Source organism: Anopheles maculipalpis, chromosome 2RL, assembly GCF_943734695.1.
Source record: "Anopheles maculipalpis chromosome 2RL, idAnoMacuDA_375_x, whole genome shotgun sequence".
NCBI classification, from domain to species: Eukaryota; Metazoa; Arthropoda; class Insecta; order Diptera; family Culicidae; genus Anopheles; species Anopheles maculipalpis.
In genome coordinates, this window is record NC_064871.1 from 17,005,148 (window position 1) to 17,025,805 (window position 20,658).

A 20,658-nucleotide genomic window follows, 5' to 3' on the forward strand; every position below is an offset into this window, starting at 1 on the left:
TAAATTGTGTATGGTATAAATGGCTTACAAGAGAGTGCGGTCAGGATTTGGGCAAAAATAATAGCAAAACACATTTCCTCTGACAACGAACTAGTCAAACTGTTCAGAAATTGTTTTGAAAAGAGTATTTTACTTGTATGTTTCATTGCTAGATTTATAGATTTTTCTTGTTATTTTTGGTATGATCTGTTTTTGTGTGTTTTTAAATGATGATTTATTAATTACTACACTTTTCTACTTAACTATTTTTCATGCATTATAAATTGATGATGCATATTAAAACCAGCGAAAATCCCTACATAAAATACGCACCACACAGAAGGTTATAACCGGCCAAGATAATGAAGCAAATGAACAGTAACGCGAAAAGAAGTGATTGTTTTAGTGGTTGCTATCGTTTCTCTATTTTTTGTACTAATCGAAACATAAACCGTTACCTAGTTAAAAGAAGAAGAAAAAGAAGAAGAAGAAGAAAACCTTTATCGACCGTTTTTGTCTCCAAAACGGCACATAGTCATGCTAGTCGGGTCCGGGTATAGTAATTAGGACGAAAAAGAAGCTGCAGATCATGATCAATATGCAGAATCGTATGTATCATACACAATGTCAGTTGGTGGCAGATGCGAACCTACGGATAAATGCATTCAACTGATGTCTGTCTGATGAGTGTGTACAGTTTTAAGCAACCAGTAAGCTATCGCCATTCAGGAGAAGGAAATCAGGTGTCGGTTTAGTTTGCTCCAGTACGTGAAAAAAAAGCTAAGATGATACCCAGCTTACCCAGGCTCCATTACACACCATACCATACCCTCTAGCACCCTGCATATCTTGTATCGGCAGCTAACCAAACTCATCACCCGAATACCGAAACCCAAATGGAGTAAATTGGAGTAAACAGCGTGACAGTTACACGATCGAATATACTAAGCTTTGTTGCGGGTGAAAGTTGAAGAAACGTAAGAATCAATATTGCTACACTGTTCACTGTTCCTCTATACAAGCTTGTGCAAAACAAACCAGAAAACCATATGTGCGAAGATGTGAAAAACAAACGAAGTTGAAAAAACGCAAATAGTAATAGGAAAATTCTGCATCAGTCAGTTGAAACAAAGCGCCCCGCGTATGTAACGGCTATCGTATACAGCTATCCCCAAACAAACAAACAAACACACACCAGTTACATTGATGCATGTTTAATACTAATCCCTATTTCTTACGCAATTCAAACCCAACACCGCCCGGATTCGAGTGTGAACTTGAACATCGGTTGTCCCGAAAACAAAAAAGTTAATACGAAAAAGCAAGCAAGAAGCCAACATTTTCCGTTCAAAAATAAATCGCTAACCAAGGAAGAGCGTCAGCAAGAATACAAATTCATTGACGTTCGGGAAAAAAGCGAAAAATCGGACAGGAAAACCGACAAAGAAAAGCAATGCAAAACGGGCACGTTAATAATCATAAAGATTTATTGTAAAAAGAAAGGAAAAAGCAAAGGGAGGTTATTGTGCTAGAGAAAACACAAGAGAGAAAAACCAGAAGAGGCAACCATCAACGATCGAAGATAACCGAAATTTGTTGACGAAATAATACGCTAAGAAGGCTCAAGTAAGCGCATAGACAAAAAGGAAAAATTATGCAACTAACGCATCCCTCTGTAATAAGCTCCAACCATCGGTAAAATAACACAAAACGATAGCACCGAAAAGTCGTTTTATGTCTTACCTGGGGCGCAAAATAACCGTTGCAATGATGGAACGAAAAAAAAACTGTTGGAAACCCAAAATACCCAAACTGCAGATTAAAAACAAATGCATAAACTATACTCTTAAATACAGATAGCCACGAGCATCCATACTATGTGCGGTGCGATAGAAGAAAAAAATGTGAATGAAAGCGAAACCATAAGGAATATAAATCTTTTGAGTAGATTTTGGATTCTAATTTTAGAGCAATTTTTCACAAAATAATATGATAATTAAACTAAAAAAAAACTACATAAACGTGTAGCAAAAAACAGATGCATGCATGTCTCGCTCTCTCTCTCTGTCTCTCTGGCTCTCGTGCACCATCCGACACACACTCACACACACTTTATAAAATATCGTGGAAAAAGAATTAAAAACATGAATATGGAGAAGACAACAAACCATTAAAAGAAAATGAGTAATTGTAATTTTCATAAGTCAAACACGAGTTTCCTCTTTGAATCGTCGAAACAGATTGATCTTTTATTTTTTGACATTTTCTTGACATTTCCCGTCTGACATTATTGTGACATCCACGATAAATAAAGACTGCGGTAGCCTCGAAATCAAGGTCTATTAATTATCGATTTTGAGATTACTACATAATGCAAATTCAAAAATACAACACAAAACAGCAATGGTGTGCGAGGAACGAGATGAACGTTTTTCTCTAATAACTGTCAAACAAAATTAACGATAAAAGTGCAAAACCACCTTCAGAGGAGAGCCACGACGCGAAGGCTTGTACCCAGTCTATGAGCAGCGCAAACTTTACATCCCCCAAAGCTGATAAGTTAGACGCGTGACGCGCGCCCGGCAGAGACTGTGTCAAAGTTGTTCTGTACGTCGCACAACCAACGTGTCTCGCCTGCGCGGGATGGGCGGGAATCGACAAAAAAAAAAAAAACAGCGCAGAAAACGGAGAATTGTGTAAAACTTTAGATCGAGATGAAAATGTTTTTTATACTTGTAGCTGACGTTTTTTAACAAAAATTAAATCATTCAAAAAATACAAAACCTTAAACCTGGTGGATCAAAGTGAGAATTAAACAAAACAAAAATACACACACACACAGACAAACACACTGAGAGGGTGGCAAAAGGACAAAGAAACAAAAATTGACTAAACAAGACACATATTTCCAACAATACAGCAAGACACTCACACAGCACGCACACGCAGACACACCAATGAAAGGAAACAACGGAGCAATACGAGCATATATAAGTCCACGTCCAAGTCCTTCCCTCTTCACCGAAAGCTCCCTCTTCCTTCAACTTCCCGTAAAGGAAAGTCCCCAAAAGCACTTAAATGAATCGAACGATACGGCAGATTCGGAAGGAAACACAATTTTAAAACTACTACAAAAGCAAATAAGGAAACAAAACATATAAGGGTGTAAAAAATTTCAACGCTCCGCGCCACGCACACATTTTTTCCCTGCGTGTGGTGATATAAAATTTGTATTGATTTTTGGGCATTACTTTAGAGAAGTTTTTTAAAAATCGGCCATTTGCAATTACGTTGTTTATAGGGGCGTGAACGATGATGATACGGGGGGTGGGCGAAACAACCATGTAATAAACAGCGGGGAAGCATTTTGCAACGTTTACGATAACACAAACACAAGCAAAGTATATGATATGTATCGGAAGCATTATAAGTGTCGAGAGTTTAGTAGTATCGTTGATGAAAAGATTGGAGAGGGGGGAAAAACAGAATGATATTACTAAAATGGGGCAAAAATTGGAATACAAATCAAACAGACACACACGCAGACACATTACACGAACAATACAGCTAAACGGGGACTGGGGGAGAATCGAACTCAGCCAACAACAAATCGTAGAGCAAATGCAATCGTTTTAAATGCTAGAATTACGTGTTTTGTTGTTGTTATCTATTGCTCCTAAGCTAGCAATAAATTATTTCTAGTGGTTTAATGATTAGAAAATGTCTCCTTTTGATACTGCTAACAAAAGGTTGTTTTTATGTTTTTTGTTACATGTTTACATTTTTGTTTCTTCTATTGTTTCAAGTGGAAGTTAGATGCTGAATTCGTTGTTCCAAAATTGTTATGTTATTTCGTTTCTACTCTTGTAACAAGCGCTGTTACAGAACCACAGAGATCGTCCAACTGCGCTTTCTGCCATTTTGCGTTGAAACCATTTATTTTTCATTTGTTTTGTAGAAATGTAGAAAATAAAACACGTGGGAAACAAAGCAAATGCGAGAAGTAAGAAGAATGAACTAAAGTTTAAGTTTACATTGCATAAATAAATGCGTATAAACCCGACAACTCAAACATACAAATACAAACATACACACACGCATTGGACTATAAAACGAAGCAAATTTATTAGCCAATAAATAGTAATTAATTAAACAAATGACTATGAAATAATAATTATTATGAAAAAAAAAGAATAATAACACTTTGAGAAAGAGAATGAATGCAAAACCAAAAAAAACAAAGAAACAAACGAAACAAACAAACGTGGTAAACCGGAAGAACCGGATTTGAAGAAGAAACACAAACACAACACAAAACACAAGAAAAATACGCAAAATACACAAACACAAAAAAAAACATTATACATGTAAGGGAGGGAGTGAGGCATGAAAAGTGGAAGAAAAAAAAAGGAAAATATTTAGAGGTTTATTACTGTTCTAGCTGTTTTTTATTACATCCGTCTATATAGACCCAAAAACAAAAATGTAGACGCCCCATAGTTTGATGACCCTTTTTTTACAGTTTAGAGTGTAGGTTCTAGTGAAAATAAATTAAAATTAAAGCAAGAAAGAAAAAAAAAGAAGAAAAACACTGGACAAAGAAATGTAACAAAAGCGTTCGTCGAGCAATTTGCAAATAATAATGGCGAAAAAGGCACAGAAATCGGAAGAATTCAGTAAGCTAAAGCAGCTAAAGCATTACAAAACGGGAAGGTAATAATGAAGAGGTGACCAAAACCAAACAATGGCACAGAGAGAGACAGAGAGCGAGAGTGAGGAAATATGTGAAAAAAAAACACATTATTATGATGAAAAGCGATACCACCTGGAATGTGCAAACGGCACTAGAGTGATGAGCGGAATGAGACAGACACCGGATATCAGCATCAGCTGTCTCTTGTGAAAACTGTTATTGCTTCAACCAGCGATGCAGCGATATTTAATAATCCTTTTCAAAAATTTATCGAAACAAACGGAAGAAAACAGATCGAAATGTTTGTTAAACGAAAGCCAAAATACAACAACTTACTCCACCGCCCTCTGTGACGCACTGTTGGTGCAAAACAACATACTAAACACACAGAGAATTTGCCACACTTGTCAAAGTGAAGATAAGAAAGCAAAAAATGCAAATGAACACACGACGGATGGGGTATGAAATGGCTGGCATGCGTTACATTGAAAGCTGACAAAAAAGAGAAGAAGGAAAAAAAAACATAACACAAGAGCAAATAAGTAAATCATGGGCGTTTTTCTTCGGTGTGGGCTTGTGCAAAAACAAAAATGTGTAAGTTGGAAGAAGATATGCCCTTTGCAAGAAGAAACAAAAAAAAAACAAGGAAAGAAGCAAGCGAAGATAAAAAAAATGAAGTAGAGCAAATTTTTGTATTCCTATCAAGGTAGTTTAATTTTTTAACTATTTTTTACTGATCAAAGAAAAAGGTAAGAAAAACTGAAAAATAAAAAAGTACTATTTTTTATGCTTCAAAAAAATTCTTGTTATTTTCTTCCATTTGTAAACTGTGATGACATGTATTAAAAGTAAAAAGATTTAACGGCATCTCTCGGGGATTTCAGAATTTGAACTTTAGGCTAAAGAGTAAAAAGTTGACTTCAAGGCGGCCTACGATACCATAGATCGGACCGAACTATGGAACGCCATGCAGCAGTACGGATTCCCTGGGAAGCTGGTACGGCTGCTAAAGGCCACGGCTGCTATGGACGGGGTGCAGTGCAAGGTGAGAGTTTCGAGCATGCTGTCGGAATCGTTCGAATCTCACAGGGGACTGAAGCGAAGCGGGGGTTTCGACATCCGGGGCACGATATTCACCCGATCTCTCCAATTTCTTGGCTTCGCGGATGACTGCGGCAGTGTGCGAGGCATACACTCGTCTGAAACGCGAGGCCAATAGAATTGGATAAAGCATCAATGCGACGAAGACAAAATACCTGCTTGCCGGAGGCTCTGACCGTGGTATAACCCGACTCCGAAGAAGAATATCAGTTGACGGTGACAACCTCGAGGTGGTAGAGGAGTTCTGCTACCGTGGTACGATCGTAACTTCGGATAACAACGTAAGAAGCGAAGTTCGAAGGCGCATTGTTCAGGGGAATCGTGCCAACTACGGACTCTACAAACTCCTGCGATCCAGAAGACTCCAACAACACACGAAATGCACGATTTACTGCGATTTACGGTAGTACTCTACGGGTACGAGTCTTGAAGTATGTCTTGGAGAATGAACCACGAGCTAGCAGAGCTGTTTGGCGGTGCTGATATCCTAACGGTAGTCAAAGCCGGAAGGATACGGTGGCTGGGGCACATGATGAGGATGCCGGACTCATGCCTCACCAAGAAGGTGCTCGTCAGCGACCCGGCATGAAGCATAGAGGAGCACCGCGAGCTCGTTGGCTGGAACAAGTGGAGTCTAACCTGTCGGAGATCGGATGTAGCCGTGGATGGAGGACTGCAGTCCTGGAACGCCATGTCGACACGACGTGCTCAGTCCTGAGCAGGCCAAGAAGAATAAGAAGAAGAAGCTAAAGAGTAATAAAGGCCCACAAGTTGTACGGGATGCGTATCATGCAAGCTTGTGTGAAAAATCACGGTAGATTGTGACCATTACGGGTGGGACATAAAAATATTATTTAAATAAATCATTATTAAAATGAGGAAAGTTATTTGAAACTACTGTTCAGTGTCGCAGGACCGGAGACTCACAACAAAGCTGAGCAGCTACCGCCAAACATGTCTTAGTAAAATTCTGTCGAAGGTCCTTAATAATTTCCCAAGGTCCCGGCTAATTTTCTTTATTCGGGTACGCATGTGGAAGAATTCAAATTTTCTCCAGATCCAAAAAATCCAAAAAAATTCTCCAGATCTCTAGATTTTGTCTAACAATACTCTCCAGGTTTCAACTATGTATCATTAAATTATTCTTTATTAGCAAATGTACGTTTACTTACACAACACCTTCAATTCGGCTCGCAATCATGAGAAGCAGTTTATGTGTTTGAACAAATTCCCTTCACACACTTACTTATTTTACATCCGCCGGTCTGCCCTGTGAACTATCTGCATCTTTCGCTCCAAGATGCGAATACAGCTTTGCGACCTGTCCCGATGGCGTACAAAGCCGTCCACTGAAATCGATTCGTTTCTGGCTGATGGTTCGCTCCGTAGTAGCCAACACGTCGAACAACGATCGACTACCAGAACCGCCGTGGCTCTTCTTGCTGCTGCCGCTGCTACTTGCCGCCCGTGCTCCAAGCAGCCCAACTACGCCGCTAGCCGATGCATTGCCCGAGCCAAGCGTAACAGCTGCCGAGGAGGAGGAGGATTCCGCTGGTACCACGGCACCACCGCTGCCACTGCTACCGCCACCAGCACTGCTGCAACTCATCGAATGTGGCGGAGACATGGGTGAATCGGTTGTTGCACGAATCACACTGGCACGGTGCGCATCAGTCACATTCCCTTCCGTACCGTGTGCTTTATCATGCGGATCGTTACCGTCCGCGTTCGGATACATTCGTCGGCATTCGCGTATACAGCTTACGATGGCCTTATGACTAGGGGACGTTCCATTATAGTTGACCACCGTTTCCAGCTCCGACCAAAGCAACCGGTACTGTTCTTCCTTTTTGTTGCCCTTCAACCGGTGACCCATGTTGGGCATGGCAATCGTTTCCTGCCGTTCTTCCAGCTTCGACAGGTTGTAGATCGATTTGAGGCACATCATTTTCTCCTCTTCAGTGAGTTCCGGTTTTTGGGTTAGCAGCAGTATTGGTTCCACAAAGTGCCGTATATTGTACAGCACCGTACGGCCGAGTGTCAGTGGCCAGTAGCGTGAGTTTCGTGCCAGCTTTGTTCGCATTTTTAACATATTTTCATCCGGTTGCCGCTCTGGCATTGGTTTCAGTGGGACCAGCCGGTGTTGCTGCATCAGCACACCAAAATCCTTTATTCGATAGTCCGTCACCCGGCCCCCACCACCCTCCGTTATAGAAGGTGGATCCTCCAAACAGCTACGGGCGGTGTTGAGCGAGTGTATAAAAATCTCTCCCCCATGGGCCGATAATAGATGGCTGGTGATTTTTCCACCCGATTTCTTCGGCATCTCGAGCAACACCGAACGGCCGCTGAGCAGGAAATTGATTAGGCACGAGCTTGGCCGCGACGTTACATCGACCGGTGTGACACGGCACTGCGCTAAACAGGGTTGCATTTCCGAGGAACCGCAGCTACGCGGTGTGCACCACTTCAGTGTGACCGTTTCGTAGTCCGAACCTTCCTTCAAACTGTGTGGCAGCACCAGCTCCGTGCCGAGAAACACCGAGTGTGCGGTACGTCCGTGAAAAATCTCCACATCGTAGTTAGCGCTAGAGCTGGCATTTTGCTCTTCCTTCATCGGTATCCCGGTAACCGTGGTGCTAGCGAGATCAAAGTGTGGCAGAATAAGGTTAGTCAGCTTGTTCGATATGCTGTTCGCCTTGTTCGAGTGTATCTCCGACATCAGTATGGGCGATATGTCGATCAGCGCACGGTTCGAAACCATCGATTCCATATTGGCCGGGTACAGGTTGATGATTACAAGATGGCACTGATCAATGCCGATGTAATCCTTATGTCCAGCTATCGTATTTTGCTGCACCAGCACCGTGCGGAAAATGTCCTCCAAGCTCTTCATGCTGGCATCGTCCCGGGCAGAGGTGATACAAATCACCCGTCCACGATTGACGAGCTTAAAGCTGTCGTTCTTCGAATGGGCAAGTATTTGTTCCTTCTGAAATTCGGTCGGTTCCGCCAGTGCCTCGATAGCGGCCCGCAACCCATGTATCACCGAATAGTCCGAGGCTTGCGTTTGGCGCGGTGGCACACCAACCATCGTCATCGCGTTCAGTATGTGCGTCAGCGTTTGCGTGCCCGTGTTCCATGTGTTCACGATATGTGCCGCCGTATCACTCACTACGAACCGTATCAATTTGCCGACGGGAAATAGATCGTACGCTATGCGGCAATACTCTACCGAAGCTTCTACCGCACACGTCCACAGGCTCTTGCTGATCGGGGGTACCGGTATTTTGCTCTTGATAAAATCGCAATCGATCGGACTTTCGCACGATATGCCGAAGTAGGGCGTGTGATCGAGCACAAAGACGGTTTTGTGGTTGATTTCGTTCATCGCGGAAACCTAAAAAAAGGCGAATTTTAGTGAAATTGTACCAACCGGCAGCGAGTGAGCTTTGTGTTTGTTTACGTACTATCTGTCATTTTGTGTGCGTATGAAGCCTTGGCCAAACGTCACACGAATCTGAAGAATGACGAATGTAAACAAGCAACAGTTATTTTTTCACATTTATTTATTTTATTATTGAATTATTTTAAACAATGTAAATTCATTGCATTATAATAATAATGGAATTATGCGCCATTCATTGCTCTTTATGTTGCCACTATCGCACGGAATTGCGCCATTGTGCTCGAAAAATATGACCACAGACACTGCTCGAACAATTGTCGTGCGAATTGCATACCCTGTAGCTGCGATGAAATAGCATCAATTCGAACCAACCGCTCGAACAAGCGAGCAAGCATGATGCAATTTTATTCACAAAGCATCATCCGCCGTTTTGTGTCCATCGGTAAGCATACCTGCGTGTGCGTTTTACGAAATAAATCCGGCATGGAGGAAAAAGGTGCTGCATCGCTAGAAACAACCATCGCCAACAGGAACCTCTCGTTAAAAACACCAAAAGGAACACGAGATTACGGCCCAAAAGCGACCGCCATTCGTCAACGGCTGCTGGACCGCGTGGTTCGCGTGTTCCGTAAACACGGCGCAGTAACAATTGACACCCCTGTATTCGAGCGGAAAGAAGTGCTGACCGGCAAGTACGGTAACGATTCGAAACTTATCTACGATCTAAAAGATCAGGGCGGTGAATTGCTGGCGTTACGGTACGATCTCACCGTCCCGTTTGCCCGGTACGTTAGTATGAATAACATTTCCAGCATCAAACGTTACCACATTGCAAAGGTGTACCGGCGAGATAATCCGCAGATAACGGCCGGTCGCTACCGGGAGTTCTATCAGTGTGACTTTGATATCGCCGGTACGTACGATCCGATGCTACCGGATGCGGAGTGTGTAAAGGTAGTATGCGAAATTCTCGCCGAAGCCGGTGCGGGAGAGTTTGTGATCCGACTCAACCATCGGAAGCTGTTGGATGGAATGTTCGCTATGTGCGGAGTACCGGCAGAAAAGTACCGCAGCGTGTGCTCTTCCATCGACAAACTGGACAAAACAACGTGGGATGACGTGCGACGAGAGTTGATTGAGCAAAAGGGTCTGGATGGGATAACGGTTGATCGGATCACACCGTACGTAACGCTGCATGGTGGCCTGGAGCTGTTAAAACAACTCACAGAGGACGAACAACTGAAGGGAAGTCAAACTGCATGCGAGGCTCTGGATGATTTTCGACTTCTATTCCAATACTGTGAGATCTTTAACGTCTCAAACCTGCTAACGTTGGATCTCAGCTTGGCTCGTGGACTCGACTACTACACGGGTGTGATATACGAGGCGATACTGCTCGACAACGATAAGCAAACTTCAGTGGGATCGGTGGCCGGTGGTGGACGGTACGACAACTTGGTGGGAATGTTTAATCCCAAGCGAAAGCAGCAAGTCCCCTGTGTTGGAGTGTCGATCGGGGTAGAGCGTTTGTTTTCCGTGCTCGAAACACGTTCCATTAACCGGATTCGCACCAACGAAACGGAGGTATTTGTAGCATCGGCTCACAAAGGATTGCATCTGAAACGGTTAGAAATACTTAACCAACTATGGTCCGCGGGTTTTAAGGCAGAACATTCGTACAAGCTGAATCCAAAACTACTTGCCCAGCTTCAACACTGCGAGGATTATCAGATCCCAAACGCCATTATCCTGGGGGAGAGCGAGTTGAACCGTGGTATCGTAAAGGTTCGTAGAATTTCCTCCCGAAAGGAGGTTGAAGTAACGCTGGACAGGCTTGTTGAGGAGCTTCGCTGCCGACTATCAACCGAACTGTAGACCCAAACGAGATATCAGATAATCCTTAAATGATGTTTGAATTGCAACATTCACTTTTGGTGCAAGCGTATATATTCTTCAATCTACATTAATGCTAAAAAAAATGGTTGCAAATTTGAATATCTTTAAATTGTGTGCATCAATACATTCGTCACTCGTCACTGCAAAGTAAACGTTTCCGCTCCACCACGGCTGACGGAAAGCGTACCACCCGGACCGCGCTGCTTTCGCTCGTGCAGGCAACGAATTTTCACCTCAAACAATTTTCGCAAATCGGTCCACATTTCCAGCTGCTGGGCACGGTCGGTCTTGCTCGCGAGCAGCGTCGTTCTTTCCTCCGACAGCCGTTTTATTGCCGTTTCCTGTTCGAGTATCTGTTGCGATAGTGTTTCCTTGAGCGAAACACGCTCCCCACTGCCGGTGTTGGACATTTCTTCGTTGGCCTTTTCCAGCAGTAGCTGCGAACGTTCGTGCTCCAGCTGCAGCTCTTGCCACTCCTGCTCGAGCTTGCGTATGGCGCGCTCCGTTTCCGTGATCTTCGTCTGCATCGTGGCAGATTCGGCATTGAGCGTGGCGATCAGTGCGTCGTAGGTCTGCAAATAGAGAGAAAGTAACTTCAGCTGATAAAGGTGCCCCTTTTCGCACAAAAGAAAGGAATGGAATGCACCTTTCTTGAAAAGGATTCGATTCTTTCGAACCATTTCACTCGAAGCAAGTGAACTGCTTCCAAGAAACGGTTCCTGTGTCAATAAGTAAGACACCCTCTGAGAGCATTAAAATAACCCATATTGACCTGCTGAAATGGTGGAGATCCCGCATTGTTGGGACGATTTTGTAAGGTAGTTCACACAAACGGTTGCAACTTGCACAAACTTGCACCGGGCTAAATATTGCCCTGTGTTTCAAATTCCCTCTATTTGCTCTCTGCTTATGACCTGCAAAACCGATCAATCTCTATCTATACATCAAGCAAAGAAGCTTTTTTCTTTGTCAATCTTGATCCTCCTTCACACAAAGCGCCCTTCTCTCGCCAACGGATCTCGGAAAAAACGACCGAAAAAAAATGAATCGAAGAAAGATCGGAAAGAAAAACTGCAAGAAACCAATTCCGAACGACTTACCCTAAGAGGAGGTTCAAGAAAAGGGCCGTGTCGAGTAAAATCAATAATAGCCTCAAAAATCAAAGAGAGCATAAAACTTTACGATCCCTTGTCCAGGTAGCACGCACACACACTAGTGATCGGATCATTTTTTGTGTAAATTTTCTTATCCATCGGCGGTAAAAATGGCTTTGAGCGTGGTTTAGGGATGTCCTGGTAGAAACGTGAAGTTTTTGAACTATTTTGCCTATAAAAAAATAGATACAATAAAGATCACCTTCCTGTCCAGCTGCCTGATGCAACAACACTAATTCTGTTGCTGAAATTGTTGTCGTTTCATATATAATATTAATATTTAATTTAATAAATAGTACTTTTTAAACTATTTATTGCTTGATTTGACTGATCTTAAGGAAGATCTTAAACACATAAAATAGGTAATTAATTTTTTTTCTTAAAAAAGATCCGAAAAAACTCCATTTTTTACCTGTCCGATTTTCGCTAACAGCACAGAAAAGGGAAAAGGAATCCCTTCGAAAGTTAACACATACACAAAAGATCGTCTGTAAGTAGTTTCTAGAATCCAGAATTCTTACCCAGACATTAAGAGGAACACTTGAAAGAAATAAAAAGAAAACAACGAAAGAATTTGGGCTTTTCGCGTACTGCAATTCCGTAAGAAAAAGAAAACAACATCTTGCATTGGCTTATGGCACATGTAATTTATTTGAAACTTCACCTCCGGAACACACCGTGAGTACCTGTTGCAGTTTAGTCCCTAAAATATTACCCTACTACGGTCTAGCATTCCCACCCGTACCCGTGACTGGTGTTCTTGTAATAATATGTCTTTGTCCCCGCAATTAATATCACAATCAGTTGATGTCCTTCTACGACGATCGACTCCCTTCGTACGGCTCCATCAGTGGTAAAGCAGCGGCAACACTACAATCCCCCGGAACGTATCGATCTTAACACCCTTCGAAAGAATGTCCCCCGCTTTGAACACACAAACGTCGGACAGTCCGGATACTAGCAGAAGCTTCTGTGTGGTGACCGGCGCTTGATAAAGCACCGCCTGCTCGACAAACCGCCGCCCGGTAATGACAATCTCGCCTTCCTGCACACCAAACGATTCGCACAGCATGACACCGTTCTTCGTGATGGCACAGTTGTCCGGTTCCCGGGTCGACAGGGTAACGTGCTGATTGATCAGCAGCTCCGTACCGAACGGAGTTGCCTCAAGCCGAGGAAACGGTTGCTTGTACTCGTTCAGCTGGTTCTCCACGATCGCGCTGGTTGTGTCGTCGATCTGTGCACCAATCTCCTCGAGCGTTATCTTTGCGTTCGTACTAACGCTGCGCAGGATCGTATCCATCTGGCGATCGAAGTGGAACCCGTTCATGCGACACATTGGACCTGCCTTCATGTTCACTTCCTCAAAGTGCAGCAGATTGTGCACATTGTAGTCAATTAGCTGCGAACCGTACAGGTTGGAGAAGTCCGCCACGAACGTGTTGAGCAGCTGGCCCGCCACAAATGTATTGCACTCGACGAAGATCTCACCACTGATCAGGATACGCATTGCGAGATGAAGGTACAGGAAGTGGACGTAGTACTTGTGCGACATGTGCTTCTTCAGCACGATCGGTGAGTAGTAGAGCAGAAACTGGCGCCAATCGTATGCATCCCATCGGTCCAGCTCGTCGAGCGATTTGGGCTTCTGACGAAACTCCCGTGGACAGTACTTGGCCATACCAACCATCTTGCTCGATATCCGCTGAAGCGACTGTTTGTTTAACCGATAGTCCAACTTCCCGGTCATCCACAGGCTCATTAACCGCTTCATAACACCCTCACACACCACGTACTTGTAGTCAATCATAAACTGTGACTTTAGGTCGAGGTTCAGCTCACCCAGCACCGGCACCCCGACGTGATGCCCGTTGATCAACCCGTACACAAAGTCATCATCCGTCCGCAGTGTGGCCAGGTTTGCCGTCGGTGGAAAGCTTGTAATGCCCTCGCTGAACTGTAGCTGTCCCTTCTGATTGCACTTACTGCAGCCGTACTGCGAGTTGGGCAGAGCCGTACAGGTGATCAAGCTGTTCGCTATCGGATCACACAGCACGGCACGTATCGAGAGCAGATATGGTCGGGATTCGATCTCAAACTTCCGATTTTCCAGCTCCTTCATCTCGTCCACCAACGGGCGCAGGATCTCGTTCGCGATGGTCGGCGTTGGGAACGCACCCTGATACACACCAATCACGAACGGTTCGTCCAGCTGTATCGACAGCTTGCCGAGGATGATCAAATAGTGCGGCAGCTGACCGGCGGCTTCCTTCGCTTTCTCCGACTTGACCACATAGAAAGCTAAATCCATGAAGAGTGTCTTCATGTACCAGTGGTTACTGTCGTCCACAAACCGTTGCAGATAGTTCGTGATGGATCGTTTGATACCGAATGATAAATATCGTCCAACGGACATGGGAATTATGTCGAAGTTGTGGTACGCCGGTGGTGCACAAAAGCTGCCCGAATCCGATCTCGACGATAGGGAAATGTTGGAAGAAGAACTATCATTGCTGCTACTACTGCTGCTGCTCGAAAGCTCCAACCCGTTGTCCTTCATGATCGAGAGCAAATCCTTCACCATGTCCTCCGAAGGGTTGTGCTTCATGGTGAATTGTTTAAGCTGATCACGCAGCGTCGGTTTGTTCGGGCTGTACTCGCGGCAGGAAAACTCGATACACTTGACCGGGTGCTTGGACGCTTTCTTACACTTTCCCGCATCCCGCGTAACAGTGTAGTTCGAGCAATAGTGATACTCGGCTTTCGTTTTGTTACGCTGCAGCTCGACGATCTCGTTGCGGAAGAAGCGTGTGATCGGTTTGGTAACGTTCTCGTTCAGCACGGTAAGCAGGTTCAGCTTCGCCATCTTCTTCAGCGATCGGTTGATCCTACGGGGCAGTTCACCACGCTTCATTTCGGCGATAAAATTCGAATTTCACTCAATACTGATCACTCTCTAACTGGAAGATCTCGCGCACACAGACACACACGGAAACCGGCACGGATGTGACCGCTTTTACACCAGCACTTCACTCCTCGACAGCGAAACATTGACTAAGTGCTGAGGCTACAACAGCGGCAAACGATCAGCATCCCTAAAACGGACCTGCTCTTCTTCATCTCGTTTTTGACCTGTTTTCGTCTTTCTTACCGATGCGTCCTTCGTTTTCCCTACCCAATGCTAGCCTACCCGTGGCCAAAGGCTGCAGCACGAAAAAGGACACCCGCGTCAGGAGTTCGACTCATTTGCAGTGCATTTGAGACGCGCATCTGGTGCATTCAGCCTCTTTTTTTTTCGTTCTACTGGCAAACTCCCGGGTCAAAGTGTCTTCTATTTTCTAGCCAAAGAATGATCGCAACAAAATGAAATGTTCGACAAGGTTGAGAAACAAAAATCCTCGAACAAACCTGAACGCATTCGATGGGAAGGGGATATGAAACGACAAATGTACAGTTGCGTGGAACCGCACTGGTGGAACGCTGGGTTGGCATGGGAAAAATGTTCCGACACAGGAAGTTTCATCCTAAATGGATTGCATTGTGCACGTGCATGAGGACCTTTTGCTGCTTGATGTTGCAAGTCTTGGGGGTTGAAAAGGTACATGCAGGTTTTTTTGTGCTGAATTGCCAATAGTCCAATAGCCCGGAAGTATTCGAGCATGAACAGACTGATAAATATTCGTCAGTTATTCGCACCAGCTCCGTACACATTAATTCACTTAAATAACGATTTACAATACAACTTACAGCAATAAAATGCACTAAATAGCTCTAAATCACCATTCGACCTTGGGCAGTATGTAGCAAGTATCGTAAAAACAGGTGTTGAAACCGTAAAATGCAACCATTTGTCACGGATCCATAAATTTCTCCGTTTGCAAGCCCCGAGCCCCGACAAACCCAAACATACCTCCGGCGTGCTCCGGTGGTGATCACCGATCACAGGTACCAAGCCCACGGTGACACGGGGGGGAAAATGGAAACAAAACATTGAACTTGATGACGATGGCAATGGCATTAAAGCGAAACCGTGCCACCACCACCACAGCTTACCTGCTTTTTGGAGTCCATTTCGTCTTTCAGCTCGATGACACGTTCCCGCAGTGGCCGTAGCTGCTGCGAAAGTGGCGTGACGCGTTCACGTGCGGCCCCGACCGCCCTTTGAAGGCCATCGACGAGCCGCGCCAGCTCCGTCATACCCCGCCCGTTGATGGGTGATTCCGAGCGGCGACCACCCTCTCCCTCAACCACATCTCCGACCCCATCCAACCCGGCACCACTCAGCCCCAGCGAAGACACTTCATCGTCCGACATTTGGGACAGTGCCGTCGAAAGGGATGGGTCCTGCGATTTTAGGTTCTCCAGCGTTTGCGTCAAATCGTTAACTTCCGCCTTGACGGCGGCCAGCTCGGCACGCTGCTGCTTGTACACATTGCTTTTGGCGCGCAGTGTGTTGACGAACTGCTTCAGATCTTCGCCACGCAGTATTACCTCGCCAACGGTTTCCTGTAGCTGACGTTGTCGGTCCTGCAGCTGGCGCTCTACCTCACGCAACTCTTTCGTCATCTGATCGAGCTGCTCGGCGGCCGCCTCCTTGTTGCGGGCCACCATCGCCGCTTGCTGCCGGAATGGGCCGAGCGTATCGTTCTGGGTGCTGTACTCAGCTAGCCGCACCTCAACCAAGCGCTGAATTTCGCGACTCATCTCGTCTATCTTCTGCTGCAAGTCCTGCAGATCACCACGGCTTATGTTCGGCTCGTCAATCACCTCCTGCAGTGTCTGCACCTCGGACCGACGCTGGTTCAACTCCTGGGGCAACTTTTGCTGCACCATAAACTCCAGCACCTGCGTTTCCTCGATGATGCTTTCCATCAGATTCTGAGGAGTCGCACCCTGGACGGACATCTTCGCGTTGTGCAAATCTTTCTGCAGCCGTTCGTGCATCAGGTTTGCACGATTAAGGCCCTGCTTCTGCTCGTCGATCTGCTGCAGCAGCTCCTTCTGGCGCTCCTTCTCGATGCGCAAGCTGTTGGCCGCCTCGAGCAGTAGCTCCTGCTGGGGCACCTTATCCAGCCGGGCCTGGGTGCGTTCGATACGCTTTTTCACATTTTCGATCTCCGTCTCGATCGCACTAATGTCATTGCGAAGTTCGCGCGTCTGGGTGCCCTCGTGCACGGACTGTTCGTACGCCCGGTGAGCATCCTTGAAGTCGTTCATCGTCTCCAGATATTGCGCCCAAAGGCTGCCCAGTTCCGGCATCGACATCGCCTCCGGCGGTAGGTCCAGCGGAATTAAAAATCTTGAGCAGAGCAACAATAACACAAAAAAGCGGGTGAAACCACCACCAGGAAACATCCTATCACAACTAAACCAATCTAAACGGCACGGTACACTTGAGTCAAGCGCCGCACGACATACGACAAAGATGGTCGGTGCCCTACTTACTTTGCCAGGTATGCGGCCTTCTTAACCCGCTCACGGTGCTCAAACATCCAGCGAAGGATCGGATGGATGAGCTTCTTCTCGCCCCGCACCATACCCCGCCGGAACGCACCCGGATCGTCGATGTCTTCCGCCGGCCGGTACTGCACCTTCCGCAGCGCCTCCATTACGAGCGCATTCGTTTCCTCCGGATCGTTCTCGCGCACGTCCAGCTTGTCGATGGCACCGAACGCGTGGAACACATCCACCAGCACCTGCAGCAGCGATTCCGGCGACAACGAGTCGAAACTTATCAGATTGTAATCCGTCTCGAGCAGCTTGTTCAGCTCGATGACAATTAACTTTAAACCTTCCGTCATGACGCCGCACCAGAGCACGCAGATTATGCGTGGGAAAACGGGTACCGTGTGGTAAGGCTTTAGTGCCAGATGAAACCCTCGGACACACTGACAGACTGCCAAAATCTAGTGAATGGTCGCTTGAGCTTGAGGTGGTTTGCTGTTTGTTTGGTTCCCGGGCGCTTGGTTCCCATAGTAACGGAGCGTGCGTTGTCATGCATGTTGGTTTGTTTGTTGGCGAGGCAAACCATTCAACCACGTGACTGCTGCCGATGGTGATTTGTAAACAAGTTGCTGTAAACTGAAGCAAAAAGTGAAAATTGTACTCATCAAATGGATGGAACAAGATGGAGCGTTTCAATCGTTTGCGCCAAATGACTTCCTCCCGAGAAGTATGGCAAAGCAAACAAGCTTCCTTGATCGATGCATCAGGCAGTAGTTAATGAGGTTTTTTTCTGCACTCTCGTTGAACTTTGTGCATTCGCGGATTTTTTCGTTTATAGCTATAAATGAAGATTAAAAGAGCACACGCAGCTACATATGTACGATGGGAGCAATAGAATTCGTAAGACATAGAGGAGGCCCGATGGTGGAGGGGACAGTAGCGCCGGGTTCCATCCCAGGCTGTTACCTCCGTCTAGTCCGGCGTGACCTAAAAGGTCGTTAATGAAAGAAGTCTACTAGGCCCAATACTCCTCGTGGTCTATTTAAAAGATATCAAATGTGTACTTCCGGCAGCTCTACCGTCCAATCTGCAACCCAGTTGACCAAACAACTGCTTCAGATCGTTTTGAAGAAATTCCAGTACTGGCCTAGAGTTATGTGTCAAAGAGTCTACAATCTGAACGATGCAGACTTCAAGCGTAATCGTTGTGTCAGGGCCCTTGGACTGTTCCTTGACGATAACTAGATTTTCTATGAACAATTGAAGTACATAGTAACCAGGGGCAATCTGCTTATTGGTCTGCTAAAGCGTCTGGCGCAAGTTCTAGGTGATCTGACTTCGATAAAAACATCTTTCTGCACGCCGGTTCGGTCACTCAGTAAATTACGCATCCTTAATCCACAAAATTCACTCTCAGTTCCTGGTGGAAATCCGTAAATTATAGCTGCAACATGAAGAGACCCTTTGTAGCAGGCTTTTTGGACAATCGGATCAACTAGCAGGCTGTACCTTCTTTATCAAACTGCAAGTCCCGGCAGGGAACTCTCCGAGTTAGGAGATTTCTTGACGTTAATGACCGCCGTAGGCATTTCCGTTCCTCTGAGTTAAATTTTGTGTGTGACAGCTTCGAGTCCAATTTGATTCACCGCAATTTTTTCCCCTATATTATCCGTTCCGTGAGTCCGTGTAGTCTTTAATGTCTTTGTTTTGGTGAGCTTTTTGTATTCTAAATAAAAAATACCTTTTTAGATTCTTTTTAACGGAGCCTTGTGATCCGTTGAATTTATAAATGAATTGACAAATTAACAAGAAGAATGGATAGTTTTGGTTGCACTTCTATGAGACAAAATTCAAACTGAAACTTTAATAAATCCTTTTACACGTCTTACTTGTAGCATTTCCCTCCACAAAATCAACAGTCTGTCTATTTTCTTTCTTAGCAAAAATCCTTTGGAAGGACACCACATATCCCTTTCAATTGTAAAATTCCGTCACAGTGTTACCATCCCCGCTGTGAGGATCGATTGCGTATGGGGACGCTAAATTTACATACCGTGCCGCGTCAACCGTCATCCTGTTTTTTTTTTTTTTTCAAACCGTCGACTCCCCGACTGTGAGACTGTAATCCTTTTGTTTTGAATCATGCCCCGAATGGCATAAAAATAGGATGGGAATCCCGGCCATGCAAGGGATTCGGAATAAAAGCACCGAGCCAACAGCCGTCCGGCTGATCTCTTGTCGTTAAATTAATATTAATGCTCATCACGCTGGTCAGTTCGGGCTGGCCGGGTGCAAAAGATACCCTCTCGAGTCGTGTGTAATACGCGGTAAGTTTGACCATGCATGGCGCAGTCAGTTGCTTCTGCCGAACCGGGGAGTGGGGTTTTGGCTAGTGACCGATGGATTTTCAATTAATCGACCATTGTGCCGCATCGGTTGGTTAGTTTCTGCTACGAATGCTACGCTGAATTGTTCTAGAATTTTGCAGAGGTATTAAAATGGAAAGGAATTCATCAACCCCGCTGCAGTGTTCAGCGCAATAACATGTGTTTTTGTCACCGTTTATCGATCTATCGAATGAATTAAATGTTAAACGAATGCAAAATACAATGAATTATTTATGAGTAAATTCCAACCGGCATGAAGCATGTTTTGAATCTCGATTACATCAATTTTTAATATTAGCTTTAGTATGCAAATTCAAAAGCATTCACAACACAATCACTTTTCGTTCGTCCCACAACATCCGGTGTAAGGATTTTCTCGCACACCTACTCATGCTGTCGATCGGATTCATTCATCTTTGCAGCATCACGGGATCGGAAGAAAATCGATACCACCAATCGTGTGATAGTGGCCGGAACTATATAAGAATGGTTCGTCCTGCCAGCAGACAAAACAGTTGTAATTTACCACCGTGAACACCAGCACAGTGGACAAAGTTTTCGATACCCAGCCAAAGCCAACCGTAGAAAGGCCGC

The 20,658-nt window shown here is 45.1% G+C and overlaps 3 protein-coding genes across 3 annotated transcripts; 1 reads left to right on the forward strand and 2 right to left on the reverse strand.

Annotated features, from left to right (window-relative positions):
- Positions 1 to 7,019: 7,019 nt before the first annotated feature.
- Positions 7,020 to 9,234, reverse strand: LOC126557249 (protein asunder). The gene has a single exon (XM_050212957.1). The coding sequence runs from the start codon at positions 9,162 to 9,164 to the stop codon at positions 7,020 to 7,022; it is 2,145 nt and encodes a 714-aa protein (XP_050068914.1). The 5' UTR covers positions 9,165 to 9,234.
- A 326-nt stretch (positions 9,235 to 9,560) lies between these two features.
- On the forward strand, positions 9,561 to 11,057 carry LOC126558590 (histidine--tRNA ligase, cytoplasmic-like). Its single transcript, XM_050214627.1, has one exon. It carries the CDS (start codon positions 9,576 to 9,578, stop codon positions 11,055 to 11,057), a length of 1,482 nt encoding a protein of 493 aa, XP_050070584.1. The 5' UTR covers positions 9,561 to 9,575.
- A 158-nt stretch (positions 11,058 to 11,215) lies between these two features.
- Positions 11,216 to 18,033, reverse strand: LOC126557317 (intraflagellar transport protein 81 homolog). The gene is made up of 3 exons (XM_050213038.1): positions 17,678 to 18,033; positions 16,286 to 17,531; positions 11,216 to 11,650 (listed from the first exon to the last, which is right to left on the reverse strand). Exons 1-3 carry the CDS (start codon positions 18,031 to 18,033, stop codon positions 11,216 to 11,218), a joined length of 2,037 nt encoding a protein of 678 aa, XP_050068995.1.
- Between the last annotated feature and the right edge of the window lie 2,625 nt (positions 18,034 to 20,658).

Coding starts and splice junctions, on each gene's coding strand:
- LOC126557249 (XM_050212957.1), bottom strand. CDS start 9,164: ATGAACGAAATCAACCACAAAACCGTCTTTGTGCTCGATCACACGCCC.
- LOC126558590 (XM_050214627.1), top strand. CDS start 9,576: ATGATGCAATTTTATTCACAAAGCATCATCCGCCGTTTTGTGTCCATC.
- LOC126557317 (XM_050213038.1), bottom strand. CDS start 18,033: ATGACGGAAGGTTTAAAGTTAATTGTCATCGAGCTGAACAAGCTGCTC. Junction 17,532..17,677: donor AAGGCCGCATACCTGGCAAA/GTAAGTAGGGCA, acceptor GCTCTGCTCAAG/ATTTTTAATTCCGCTGGACC. Junction 11,651..16,285: donor AAATGGACTCCAAAAAGCAG/GTAAGCTGTGGT, acceptor CTCTATTTGCAG/ACCTACGACGCACTGATCGC.